The sequence below is a fragment of the Microtus oregoni genome, unplaced genomic scaffold, assembly GCF_018167655.1.
Source record: "Microtus oregoni isolate MIOR12 unplaced genomic scaffold, Mior012 000007F_ref0000211, whole genome shotgun sequence".
Taxonomy (NCBI): domain Eukaryota; kingdom Metazoa; phylum Chordata; class Mammalia; order Rodentia; family Cricetidae; genus Microtus; species Microtus oregoni.
The window spans coordinates 31,752,070-31,767,216 of NW_024543066.1; the positions used below are offsets into that span (position 1 = coordinate 31,752,070).

General features: G+C 41.5%; 1 protein-coding gene across 1 annotated transcript in view; it reads left to right on the forward strand.

Moving 5' to 3' along the window:
- The first annotated feature begins 1,552 nt into the window (after window positions 1–1,552).
- Window positions 1,553–15,147, forward strand: part of Col19a1 (collagen type XIX alpha 1 chain) — a 307,873-nt gene continuing 294,278 nt past the window's right edge. The window contains exons 1-2 of the mRNA XM_041655913.1: window positions 1,553–1,660; window positions 13,920–14,046. Coding sequence (XP_041511847.1) covers window positions 13,956–14,046 — 91 coding nt within the window. The 5' untranslated portion in view covers window positions 1,553–1,660; window positions 13,920–13,955. The remainder of the gene's footprint in view (window positions 1,661–13,919; window positions 14,047–15,147) is intronic.

A 15,147-nucleotide genomic window follows, 5' to 3' on the forward strand; every position in this document is an offset into this window, starting at 1 on the left:
GGGAGGGAAGGAGAGAGAGAGAGAGAGAGAGAGAGAGAGAGAGAGAGAGAGAGCACACTCGGTCAGATGTATCTAGGAACAGAGAAGGTAGCTGATAACAGTGTTTTAAACTTACTTATTCGTTTCTAATGGTGTCCAAAATTTTGTTGGTTCAGTGTTATATGTAACAAAATGAGAATCATGACAGAAACAAAACTGTGCTTAGTTCTTTCATAAACACTAAAGGTTATGAAATTATTGAAACATTGGAGCAGTGGGGTCAAAATTGTGGATGTCTTGCCATATAGCTTTAAAGTTTTCCTTTAAAGAGTTTGAGTAGGATGCAAATACCTGATTTTAGTAGTTTGTAAAACCCAGGCATAAAAAGAGTGCAAATTTAAACTATAGTTGACAAATGGGAAAGCCAGTGAAATAAGGATACTTGAGCAAATGGAAAGGTTCACCAGAAGCCCAGGAAAGGCTTATGAATCATGTCTCCAAATGGTCACCCCGGGCGCTCGACTCGTGATAGCCTCCTTTTTGGCCTCTTTCCAGAGTCAACCAAAAATTGGTAACAGAAATCACACATCAGACTGCTTGAAATCCCGACAGAAACGTGGTTCCTGGCACCCTGAGAACTCTCGGACTGTTCAGTGTTTTCTTCAGGGTTACAGGTGTGTTTAACACCCACCAGTTGATGTTGTAATGGTCTCACTCCGATGAGGTGAAAATGAGCTTTTAAATTTCGTTCTGCGTATTTTTTTTTTAAATCTTTGCCACCTTGATTTTATGTATACGTTGGTTTGTGACCTTCAGTGCTTATGCCCATGGTTCTGAGGTAACATTTTCCTGATTTCCATCATTATGGATCAATAATACATCTTTAGCTCCAACTGTGTCAACATGTAACTAAAAAAAAAAAACTCGTTAAATGTTCTCTATTCCTTGGCTTAATCTTCCAAATTCTAGAATTTAAAAAGTCACACACACTATATGTATATAAATATTTTTATACATCTACTATAAGTATCGATCTGAAAATACATACATACTTTCTGTATATTTGCTGCTATACCCACTCCCTCCACATATCAAAAGAAAACTCAAAGAATTAAAAGATCAGTGTTTATAACGTCACTCCGTGGGAGGATTATGTATTTAACAGTCACAATATACCTTTATGCAAACACAAACCTACATACAGGATAGTGATTAGAACTCGCGCCAACTCGATTAACTTTAAATAAACGCCAGACAAGGAAGTGAAAAATAAAATATACATGATACCCTTTTTATTTTTAGCTCAACTGTTAAAAGGGCAATTATCTACCTGTGAACGTACGCCACACATTGTACTTTGAGGACTCTTCATAGTCAGAAGTGTGAAAGGGTCTGCCTCCAACTGTCATTGCTTCTATGATATTGCTATTAAAACAGAAGCCTGAAAGACCTAATTCCCAGCTCTGTGTGATCAAGGAAAACCTGGGCACGAGTTGGCTGAAGACTGTCTTGCGGAGTCCTCCGTGCTCACCGAGTGGGAGGGTCACAGTGGAGGGACGAATAAGGGCAGAGATGCGTCCCGCTTCCACTCGCTGGGAGCTGGCGCGGGCCACTCCGCGGTGGTGCGGCAGACCTGTCCGGACTCCACCGCGCCTCCCAGGGGCTCCGACACCAACCCAAGGTAAGCTGCTCAGCTCTACCACTGGCCCTTTTGCTTGATGTCGCCCACACTAGCCCGGTCTCTGTCATATGCTGTGTTTCTGGTCATTTGCTTGCATCTGTTTTTTAAGAAAATGTCAAAACGGTAAAGCACATGTGCACATATTTCGGGGGTCAATCTGCCCACCTGCGGTTACGCATTCCCACGCTCCAGCCGAGGGGACCGAGTGCATTTGGCCAGATCAGGCCACTTTGATACGCTACCTATAATGTGGTTCGTGTTTGTGCGTCCAGGTCACGCGGGCTCGCGCGTTCCACTTTAGTTCTCGGTGGGTTTTCTGGGTGGGTTTGGGAAAGCAGAAGTGTGAGCGATGCTGATGCGGGTGGAACGGACACTGAAGGAGAATCTACAGGGGTACGCACAGAGCAAGCTACGAATTCTGCGGGGCTGTGGTCTGGGACTGGGATGCAGTGTTAGGAGAGGTGAAAGCCAGGACGCGCAAGCTCGGACACCCCAGTCCTCCAAGGAGTTACCCACTTCGACCCGCACGGGGGTTTCTGAGCCAGTCTTGGGCTGTCAGGGGCGAGAATCCGGGACTGGTCCCCGAGTACCCGGCCCTGTGCCTTCTACCCGCAGAATGCGCAGCGCATATGGCCGGAGCGCAGCCGCCTTCCCCGTCGTCCTCACTGCCACGGCCGCCGCCGCGGGGACGTCAGGGTCCCAGCGCAAGGGAACGCCGCCTCGCCTCCGCCCGCGGCCCTCGGCTCTGCGGGAATCCGGCCGGCGCCGCAGCCACCGCGACCGGGAGGAGGGAGGCGGCGCGCACGGTCCGGGAGAAGTTTGTTGGCCCGGAACCAAGCGCGCCACCGCGCAAGCCAGCTCCTTTGAAGCAGGCGGGCGATGAAGCTTAACCTTACCCCAGCTAGGTCGTGGAGGGCTCTGGAACCAGTCGAGTGGGTGCGCAGGTTCCCCACTGCATGGGAGGTAGTGGGGAACGCATGGTGGGTCTCGGGGGACAGTAGACTCCGCAGTAGAAAGAATTGGACCCAGATGCTGAAAATGTATACTTTTAATAGAACCATCCAGGAACTGCGACAGCGGGTGATGTGAGACCTAGCTCGAGGCTGGGAAATGGAAGGGTAACAGAAATAAATTGTGCTGCCTCCTCCCACCCCATCGCCAATTCAGAGACTACTTACTTCCAGCCTCTCCTAGGAGAGGAGGTAAAGGCGCTTTACAAGAATTTACATCTGCCCACTCCCCACCGCCTAGAAAGGGAGCTAATGAAAGCAACAGTCCTGCACAAACCAAGGCCTATGGTTGGTTGTTATGTGAGAGAAGGGAAAGAAGTCTGGCTTGATAAGGGTGGCCTTTAGGTTCTCCCGAAAAGGCAAGCAAAGCTGCAGGGCCCTTTCTAAGTAAAGAGCTTGCCAGAAGGCTCCTGCAAAGGGGGCGGCGGGATATTTTCATGGTGCACACTGTAATTTCCCAGTCCCCAGACAAACGGACAGGACAATATCTGAGCGTTCAGGGCACAAAAGAGGAAGTAGCTGCCAGGGCTAGAGAACTCATTCTCCCTCTAGGAGGAAATGTTGGAAGTAGCTGCCAGGTGCTTCCACGTGGTTTTGATCAGAACGGTTTCTGCGAGTGTTCAGAAACCTAAGTGAGGCGTTCTGAGAAAGGACATCTGTGACAATAGAGCAGGGAGAGCGGCTCCATATGGACAGGTAAGAGAAATGCCCAAGGGAAGGGAAGAAAGCCGTGCAATTATGTTTGTATCCGAATCATTGTTCTCCTCAAATCCTTTTCAAACAGATGGGAGTCCATGGTATTCTTCAAAATGGAAACTTTCCATCTATTTTTCTGGTCCTGCAGTTTGATCTCTTTTGCTGAAATCTCAGTTCGTTTTCTTCTGAGGCAGCAGAAATGGGCAGTGGGTTCTGAGTGCGCGATTCTTGAGACAGGAACCACAAGAACGCGTCTTAAGTGGAAATCCAAATGACGAATGAAAAGCAAGCAGGGATACAAAGAAGTGGGGCAGCAGAGACTAATACATAGCCTTGAAGGGATACTGCGGACTGGGAAGTCGAATGAATGAGCTGAGTTCAATAACGCCAGGCCGGCCTTGTCGAGAGCTTACATCCAAAGAGGCAGAGAACAGATAGGCTTTGCAGAGGAGAGCAAGCAGGGAAGACAGAAGGAACGGCATGCATAAAGGCTTAAAGGTGTCGAGCGGGAGCATTCATGTGCCTGGTAAGACAGAAAGGACAGTTGATGTGAAGTCTAGGATGAGGAGAGATGGCAAGAAGACTGGAATGGAGAGGCTGAGGAGCAGGGGTCGCTGGATGCTGTTGTGTAGACCAACAGCAAGACACCCGGGTGAGGAGGCTGCACACTGAATTTAACAGAAAGACAGTAATGGCAGACCAACAGACCAACAAGAAGGCAGTGTGGGCAAGCCGCAGTTGCTGAGATCTGGGGTATCTGCGAAGCTATGGCAGACAGCTGTCATTGCGAGCAGCATGTCAACAAAGCAGATGCACTGTCAAGAAGGGAGACACGCCCTTAGGTGTGTGCATATAGAATTTGGGGGTGGATGTCTTCAGGAAAGTGAGCACTATTTCTGAAATGAAAGGAGTAATTTTATAGAACTTTGAAGTATTTAGGCAAATTGGTCAGGAGTACAAATATTCGCAGTCAAGGAGTGTTTTTTGTGATGCCAAAGACCCACTTCAATACTGTTATTGTTTTTGAATCTCGCGGAATTAAATTCATCAAGCCAACTTTTTGCAATTTTTTATACTTCCCTACAATTCCTTATTTCACATGTATCTCTCTACAAATATGAAGTAGTCCAGGTGTCACTATATTGGCTCATAGTTCTCAATATCTGTTTTGCTTTCATCTACAAATTTGCCAGAGACTGTGTTCCTTTTGCCAGCTGGTCTCATAGCTGCCTACTGATGCTAGGTTTGCAGGGGATGAACGAATAAAATGCAACCATTTATTTTCCTTTAAGAGTGGAGACAATGCAAGCAAGTTATCACCGCATAGTAGAGACTGCTGATGGAGAGGAGAGGAGATCAGTGAGCTCAAAAGGCAGGGGCTAGCGAACTTTGCCTTGGATGGTGCTCACAGACCACACAGAAGATGGCTTTCCAACAGCAAGTTAAAGGCAGAATGAGTAAGAGTACCCAGGTGGTGAGAAGACTGGAAGAATGCTTCTGCGGGAAATAAGAAAATAATAAATAAATAAATAAATAAAGTATAAAAAGCACAAACAGCTTATTATGTACAAAACCCTTTTTTTGATGCCCAGTGCAAATCCTGAAAGCATGGGCAGAAGCATGGTACTTGGGGTCCTGCTTCTAGTTTGATGGGGCAGTTTGGAAAGCAGTAGATAGGCAGAGAGCTGGGGAGGCAAGGCTCCACTGTACCAGAGCCTTAAGTCCCTTGCTTCATAGTACACAATGAAATACCACCGAGGATGGAAAAGAGAGCCCTCATGGGTTTAGAGAAAGAATTCTTAGGCAGGACTTCCCACACTTTGCTGCAATCTGGCACTCCGCTGCTGTGCTAATCACTGGTGTGCAGCTATCCCGGAATACCTACAAAGCCTTGTCAGGAGAAGAGGAGAAGAAGAGATCAATTTTCAGCAGTTGGGAAATGGAAGTTGGGGAAACAAGAGTGGAGGAAAAGAGTCTTGTTGTAGCTGTTGTAACAACTAGAAAAGAGTCTAGTGGAATCTGTTGTAGCTTCCAGGACTAGTGATGGCACCAAAGTGAACAGACTTCTTTTGTGTGTGGAGAAAGTGTGCCTGGTTTCAAAAGACACGCTTTACAGAGATATGACAGGCTTCTCTCCAGGTCTGAAGTGCATAGAGAGTGAAGAAGAAATTGAAGATGATTTTTGAAGTAGTGTGCTCCTACTTTGACAGTATTTGTAACAAAAGCATAAAGGTGAGATTTCTGTGCGGTTTTTAAGAGGTAGAAACCTCGTTCAAGTTGTGGGAGGTTTCTGTAGACTGACTTTAATTTCATTAGTAAAAGAAATGATGAAATTATAAAATAACATCTATTACAAAGCAGTTGTATTTGATTATTAGCTTAGGATTTTTAACTCTGATGACTTTTCTGCTGGCTTGATTTTTCTCTTTATAAAAGTTAGATTCTCAACATTGACAAGAGAACAGATGTGTGACACCTGTTGTTTTGCTTATTTACACAATGAGACTTTCCTGGTGGAGTTGCATACAGACATACAGGAGAATAGTCAAGAGAGTTTGATTTAAAAATTAGGCATCTACCCTACTTACTTTTCTCTCGTGGACCACAGTGACATCAAGCACTTATTTACACAAGTAGGTGTAAATTATGTGTATGTGTATTACCTGACTTTATGTCTATAACATTAAAAAGGTGCCCATATAGACCAGATGGCATCAGATTCCCTGGAACTGGATTTACAGACAGCAGTGAGCTGCCTGATGAGGGTTCTGGGGACCAAACCTGGGTTATCTCCAAAAGCAGCAAGTGCTGTTAACTACTGAGTCATCTCTTAGCCCTAACACCAGACTTTTACTTGACTCATTGCTATATCTCCACCCAATTAATGGTACGTAGTAGGGCTCTCATCATATCAATGAAATTAAGGAATAAAGTTTTCAGTTGATCCTTCCTGTGCTGTTCATATTTTCTGTGTACAAATATAGACTTTATGTTATAAAACATAATATGGAATTTTTCAAAACTTGTCTTTCTTAAAAATCTATTAGATTTTATAAAAGCTTTACAGATTTTGATAAGTGTACTAAGAATAAGAGATAGTATCCAAAACTTACTTGGTCAGCAAGGGGTGGAGGAGAATATTTGGGTTACAAGTAGTGATCAGGACTAGGCATCCAGACATCCACTATGTTGTTGCTGTCATAGCAGTGAGAAATAGGTTTCAGGCAGGGCTACCTGCAGGATTTCAGAGGTTTGTTTTAGAAGGTCCACTGTTGTCTATGTAGGCCTGTCAGTGCTGAGCACACACACAAGTATGCCTTTACATTGTATGGATCTGGATAGGAACTATCAATGTTCTGATTGGGATCTTGACAGGGGATAAATGAATATTTATGAGGAGGTGATGTGATATATAATGATCTGAGAGCCACACCCTGCACCTTGCTATTAGATGACAAATTGTAGTAACAAAAACTTCTTGATCAAGCAAACCTGGACTTGAACCCAAGGCTTCCAGACGGATCATTCCACGAGCATTCATGCCTGTGGAATTACAAGACTTAGGGCCTAGGCAAGCGTGTCTCATCTTCCTCCTTCAATCATGTAGGTTCTGGGAGCAAACTCAGTTCCTGAGGCTTGACAGCAAGTGCCTTTATTGACTGAACCATCTTGCCAGACCAAGATATTTGCTTGGGTAGAAAGAGAAAATGTGTGTTTTTAAAATCAATGTTCCTAGTCTCTTTTAATTTTTTTTTTCAAATAGGCCGGGCTGTGGTGGCGCACGCCTTTAATCCCAGTACTCGAGAGGCAGAGGCAGGTGAATCCCTGTTAGTTTGAGGCCAGCCTGGTCTACAAGAACTAGTTCCAGGACAGCTAGGACTGTTACACAGGGAAACCCTGTCTCAAAAAAAAAAAAAAAAAAAAAAAAAAAAAAAAAAGAAGAAGAAGAACCAAAAAAAAAAAACCCACTTTTTTTTCAAATATTTAGGCATTTGTTAAATACTCTGTACCCTGTAAATATTAGAGGCAGGCATATCTTTCTGAACCATAAATAGTAAAATAAATGCTACACACAAAATATGTTTTATTTTAGAAAATGAAACCACATAGAACAAATATTTTCTATACTTTATTAAAAATGTATTGTAGATGGCTTTGTACAGGCTTTTCAGAGCATAATGGATTAGCAGTCCATCGCCTTAACCACTTGGCCACCTCATCAGGACATGTACAGGCTTTTCAGAAAGCAATTCCAGGGTGTTAAGAAACTTCTGCCTCTGCATATATTGTCTTGTGGCTTTAGGTATGTCACTGACCTGGGAAGACTTGGGACATTTGTCTTAGAGCTTAACTTCAGCCATGAAAGGCAGAGCACTAGACTGTGATAACATTGGAATTAATTGAATTAATTTACAAAGCTATCTTGATAATCATCTTACCTAAACCTGAGGGGACATATAGAAAACTGCCACATTCTAATATGAGGGTTGTTGGTTAAAACCAAGGATGAAGAAATCCAAGGAGGTAAACAGTGGTAAACTTAGGGCAGCAACCAGCAGCCTAAACTCAGCCTGTGTCTGGGACAGAGACAGGGAGAAAAGAGCGAACAGACTCAGAAAGATATGGAAAAGTTATTTCCATGGCAATTTTATTGGTAGTCAACCCAGAAAATGCCTCCAGCATAACTTTAACAAAAATCTAGAAAATACATGCTCGTGAAATAAGAAAGTGGATGATAGAAATGAGGTAACCAACTGGATAGAAGAGAGATAGGTAGGTGGATGGTTGGATGGATGCATGAATGCATGGATAGATGATAGTAGATAAATGGACATACTGATAGATACATAAATATATGATAGATAGATAGATAGATAGATAGATAGATAGATAGATAGATAGACAGATGGTAGTAGGCAAGCAGACAGACAGATAGAAGAAGTCAAGTCCAAAACAGTGGATCTGTAGGGAGGTTAGAAGAGGTTCTGGGTAATGTGAAGTTAGGGAACCCAGTGAGTATTTACAAAAGGATGAAGGCTTAACTATTGGAAATTCAGAAAGGACTGAGTTAAAATGAGGAGTGAATGGATTCTTGTGTAAGTTCCTGCTAATCTCACTGAAAGATAGTGGTAGGAGGCTCAAGTACTCAAACATTTGAATGTTGTAAGTATACGGTCTTATACTTACAACACTCTGGACAAATAAGGTTAATGCTGAGTCTGTAATCCTCTGAGTGTCTCTGAAAAATTGTTGGGGGATGTCAAGATCTACTTGCAACATTATCGCTCTCTAGTTCTTTGTCGCTGTAGCAGGAACCAAAGTTTTGATGAAAATGAATTTCTAAAACCATTTAACACTTCTCCTTTGCAGATACCAAACCAACCTGAGCAAAAGAGATAAATGTAGCTGCAAATTAGACTAATTATTCTTTAGCAGAAATAACAGCAGACATCTTCAGAGTACATAGTTCAATGTCAGTGAGCCTAGCTTACAGGTGAATGAATCAAAACTTAAAAATGTTCTGTAACTTGCATACAATTAGGAGAATTCACACAGGAAGTCATGATTTTAACTACTATGTTACAGTGCTAATTGATCAATTAAGAGAAATCCCCCAGTTAAAACAAATCATAGATCTTCCTGACAATTGGATCGAAATTAGCTATAGAATTTATTTGAACCAGAATACATTGATTCAACAATTGCTAACAGACAAGAAATAAAAGCTGTGATCAATTTGCAAGGTTGTGTGAGGATTAGGAGTATGTATGTACTAGAATTCAAAATAAATAAGACATACGACCAGATGTTTGGTGTTTAGAACCACACATACAGTTTTAACATTGAAATTGCTGCCTCTAGCTATTCATCCAGAAATATCTAGAATCTTGAATTAATTTCAAAATGCTGAATTAAGTATTTGGCATGTGTATGTAGACTATCAAAGGAGGTGGGCTTACTGTTCAAGAGACACTCTTGACAGAATTTAGACATTTGTGTGATGAATTCTTTCATGATTGGCTCTTTATTAAAATGTAGATAATGGCAAATAAGTGATTTATGACTCTTGAATAGCTATTTCTAATAAAAGTGTATTTGTCAAGTAAAATTGAGGGATAAAGTACATTTTCCTTCCAAATTATTTCCATTTTTGTTAATTCACTACAGTAAAGTTAATTCAAACAATGCTAAATTTAGAAAAATTGTTATAGGTATCTAAATATATTTTATTTTATCTGTCACAGTTTTGTGTGTGTATGGATTTCTTGCATGCATTTATTCTATGTCTGATGTCCATGGAAGCAAGAATAGGGCATCATATCAGCTGAACTGGAGTAACAAATCAATGTGAGCTGCCTTGTGGGTGCTGGGACTCAAACCCAAGTCCTCTGGAAGAGTAGCCAGTGCTCTTAAGCACTGAGCAAACCCTCCTGGCCCTCTATGGATTTTGTATGCTGAAACTTTCATTGTAATACCTGTAGAGTGAGAATATAAATTCTTAAAAGCAGTGATGTCAACAGACTATTATAAAATGTCCACTTGGCATTTCATGTATCAGTTTCCCTTTAAATAGTATGAAGAATGCATTTGTGCAGTTGTAATTTTAGGAGTGGAATGCAATCCCATAGCAAAATACTTCATGTAAAATATTATTATGTCAATTAATCCATAATATATAAATATAATATTCTCAAACAAAATCATGAACGATGAAATTGTGTTTAAAAATTCTGAATCATGGTATTTTATACCAAATATGTAGGCAATAAATGAAAAAATACAATAAGATATATTTAAAAGTGTATGTATTAAAGGATACAGTCAGTTGACTGAATGGAACCCTGTGAAATAAGAGAGAACATTTGTTAATTATAAGCTGATAAAGAGTCAAAAACTCAGAATATATGAAAGCACAACAACAGCTAATCATTAAAAAGAGAAAGTATGACTGTCATTTCTCCACAGAAGTCATAAGAATGGCCATAATGTACACAAAACATGTTTAGCATTAAGAATCCTTAGAAAAAGACACATCAAAACCACAATGAGTCATTAGTATAGCATAACTATACTGTTATAGTTATAACATTAATAACCATTAGTACAGTTTCAATCAAAAAGAAAGAGAACAAGGAGTGTAACAGAGGATATGGAGAAATCAGTACCCTTCACTATTGGCCATGTGAATGGTGTGGGTGTTTTGGAAAAACGCCATGATGCTCCTTGGGAAACTAAAAGTTGGAGAACCATGTGCTTCACTTAGCATTTTCATCTTTGAACATATACCTATAGGAGGAGGCCGATAGTTCATCCTGGCCACCCAGAACTGAAATAATCACACAGGAACTGTAGTGATTAAATCATTGCATGTACCATTAGCTACAGCTTCTTATTGGCTCATTTTTTAATTAATTAATTTATTTTTTAAAATTTATTTATTTATTAAAGATTTCTGCCTCCTCCCCGCCACAGCCTCCCATTTCCCTCCCCCTCCCCCAATCAAGTCCCCCTCCCTCGTCAGCCCAAAGAGCAATCAGAGTTCCCTGCCCTGTGGCAAGTCCAAGGACCACCCACCTCCATCCAGGTCTAGTAAGGTGAGCATACAAACTGCCTAGGTTCCCACAAAGCCAGTACGTGCAGTAGGATCAAAAACCCATTGCCATTGTTCTTGAGTTCTTAGTAGTCCTCAATGTCTGCTATGTTCAGCAAGTCCGGTTTTATCCCATGCTTTTTCAGACCCAGGCCAGCTGGCCTTGGTGAGTTCCCAATAGAACATCCCATTGTCTCAGTGTGTGGGTGCACCCCTCACAGTCCTGAGTTCCTTGCTCGTGTTCTCTCTCCTTCTGCTCCTGGTTTGGACCTTGAGATTTAAGTCTGATGCTCCAATGTGGGTCTCTGTCTCCTTTCATCGCCTGATGAAGGTTAATATTCAGGAGGATGCCTATATGTTTGTCTTTGGGTTCACCTTCTTATTTAGCATCTCTAGGTATAGTAGGAGCTGCAGGCTGTGTTCCTGCCGTCCCAGCTCCTGGTCGCCTGGCTAGCTTATGCCCCGAAATAACAACACACAAATTGTATTCTTTTAAGTGCTGCTTGGCCCATTATATCTAGCCTCTTCTCAGCTAACTCTCGCACCTGGACTAGCCCATTTCTAATAAAGAGTGTAGCACCCCAAGGTGCGCTTACCAGGAAGATTCTAGCCTACGTCCATCCTGGGTTGGAGGTTCATCGTTCATCGCGTGTGTCCCCGAGAGCTGAGCTATGGCGTCTGTCTGAGGCATCTACCTCACTTCCTCTTCCTCCCAGCATTCTGTTCTGCTTACTACACCCACCTAAGGGATGGCCTATCAAAATGGGCCAAGGCAGTTTGTTTATTACCAATGACCTTCCTCCATCATCTAGGATCACAAATTATAGGTTCAATGTCCTTTATTTATGGCTAGAAACCAAATATGAGTGAGTACATCCCATGTTCCTCTTTTTGGGTCTGGCTTACCTCACTCAGGATAGTGTTTTCTCTTTCCTTTCATTTGCATGCAAAATTCAAGAAGTCATTGTTTTTTACTGCTGAGTAATGCTCTAATACGTATATATTCCATACTTTCTTCATCCATTCTTCCATTGAAAAGCATCTAGGTTGTTTCCAGGTTCTGGCTATTACAAACAATGCTGCTATTTACATAGTTGAGCATATACTTTTGTTGTATGATAGGGTGTCTCTTGGGTATATTCCCAAGAGTGGTATTGCTGGGTCCAGGGTAGGTTGATCCCGAATTTTCTGAGAAACCGCCACACTGCCTTCCAAAGTGGTTGCACAAGTTTGCATTCCCACCAGCAATGGATGAGTGTACCCCTTTCTCCACAGCCTCTCCAGCATAGGCTATCATTGGTGTTTTTTATTTTATTATTGGCTAACTCTTACATTAATTTAACCCATTTTTATTAATCTGTGTATTGTCATGTGGCAGTGGCTTACCAGGAAAGATTTAGCATGTCTGACTCTGGTGGCTTCATGGCATCTCTTTCCCACCTTCCTTCTCCCAGCATTCTGCCTAGCTTTTTCCACCTACCTAAGTTTTGCCCTAATCACAGGCCAAGGCACTTTCTTTATTCATTAACCAATGAAAGCAACCCATAGACAGCAGGACCTCTCACACCATATACCCAAGAGAATTGTAAGTGGAGGCACAGGTTGATGGCTGTACATCTTTGCTCAAAATGAGCCTTCAAAGCAGCCAATAGATGGAAACAAATGAATATCCACTGATGGATGATGAACAAAAATGGGCACTTAGGAACAGTGAAGTATTATCTAGCCCCAAACAAGAGAAATTCCTGACACACCTCTCAACACAAATGAGCTTTTAGGTCCTTATACTATTGGCCAGGAAAGCTCTTAGTCAGTTAATGCTTGATGCACATGCGTGAAGACCAGAGATCAGTTCCCAGAACTCTTGTGAAAAACTGGATAGGGTGGTGTGTGTCTGTAAACCCAGTCACAGGGAAGAGAACTCGCTAACCAGTCAGCCTGCTCTGAATGAAAGACCTTGTGTCACAAAGGAAGGCAGCTGGCTCCCAAGGAGTGACACCTGGTACTTACTGATCTCCACTTTCCACACATACACATGTATATGTGCACCCATAAGCCCAAGACTGTAGGCACCTTTGTGAGTACACACAACACACACACACACACACACACACACACACACACACCACTACCACCACCACCAAAGATATCACATTAAGTAAAACAAAGTCACCAGAAGGCAAAGTGGAATGATTGCAGAATCAACCAATATTCAGGTGCCTACAGCAGTTCCACGTGTAGCAGGGAAAGTGGAATTATAACCAGGAATTGCGGACAATGAGATGGGAAGGTTTACTGAGCAGTCAAAGATACCCACTTCTGTGAACTGACAAGAATTGCTGGGATGGATAGCTGTGGGGGTTGGAAAGCAGTGGCAACGACCTTAATTACACTGACATGCACACCTAGAAATGGTCAAAATACAAATTTTGCATTACAATATATTTTACCACAATTTTTAAAAATATTTATTTATTATGTATACAATATTCTGTGAGTGTGTATGCCTGCAGGCCAGAAGAGGGCACCAGACCCCATTACAGATGGTTGTGAGCCACCATGTGGTTGCTGGGAATTGAAGTCAGGACCTTTGGAAGAGCAGGCAATGCTCTTAACCTCTGAGCCATCTCTCCAGCCCCTTTACTACAATTTTTAAAATAAAGAAATCATCTGAATGTTATAGCTTTACAACCGTTGAAAAGGTGAGAAAACTTAAGTGAGGAGTATCTGTCATCATTAGTAGTTAATTGACTAATTAACTAAGAAAGATCTAGAAATATTTCCTGAGCACTCATAAAGATTAAGATATGTATTGAAACAGTTGCACATTAGAGCATCATATACCCTCATATAAAATTATATGATATATAGAAATCAATTGTTTTCTCTTTGCTGCTACTGACTTTGTGGCTGTGATGGAGCAGAGTACAGAATCTCAACTGGAATGTTTCTGCCATTACAGATTCATGGTCATTTGTTCCCATGGTTTCACGGCACAATGAGGCACACTGGCTCTTGGAAACTGTGGACCTGGGTGGCAATGTTCCTGCTTCCTGCTTTCACTTGTGTGACGGTCAGGGACAAGTCAGGTATGTGGGTCACCTCTCTCCTTGAATGATAAATGTTATCTATAGTCCTTCAATCATTAAAAAAAAAATCCATCAAAGCAAATCTTGTTAAGATTGGAGAGGCTACAGATTAGATCTACTGATCCAGAAAAGAGAAATCATTGTTTTCTACCACTGACCTTCAGAAAGTGCCCACGGTGAACTTCCAGATTTTTTCAGATGCATCCTATCTTTTTCTGTAATTGGAACTTGTAAGTGTGATTATATGCTTGCATGTCTCTGTGCATCTATATGATATTATCTCACAATTTAGCCTCTAAGAATTATTTGTTCAAGTTATAAGTCGAAAACCTCACCACTAATTAGGATTAACAAGGATGTGTCTGCCCTTAATTAAGAAAAAGTGAAAAACAGTCTCTGAAGTGTAAAAAGAAATAGAGTTTAATTATATGTCGGCTTTGCGGTATCTCAGATGAGAGAAACAAAGGGCGGGCAATCTTTACAGTATCCAAGAAATAGATAACATTTATTTTCAAGTGTTAAATTTATGAATCTTCTCTTAAATACTCCCAAAGGTCTTTCCAGCAATTTGGAGCACTCATTTTTATCACTGACTTTTAAAATTAATCGTGCCTATATAGATCATCAACCTTCATGCATTTCATGTTGCAAAATTGAAGTGAATATATAAGGTCATTTGCTAAGGAAAGATCACGTGGGATGTACTCTAACAATAACCACAGACGGTGATCTATCTTGAGATCTGCAGACTGAATCTTTCTGTGTATGTTCTTCAGAATATTTCTTAATAATTTTGATGAATAGGACAACTTCCATCTCATAAAGGTCTTTTAGTTTATACACATACAAAATAAAAACTGTCACCTATAACCATTTAGCAAATCTATGTACATCTTGATAATTTATCACTAACTTCAGAGGAAGCCCATTTCCTAAAAACAATTCACGCAAAAATTAAAATTTTCTATTACGTATTTATGATACTCTGTGCTTGTCATGTGGTCTTGAGGGAATGTGACTTTTTTCAGGGAGAACTATGCTGCCCAACAACTGCAGCCATGTTAAAGTAGAAAGTTACTTAGAGAAAGCAACTATATTCTG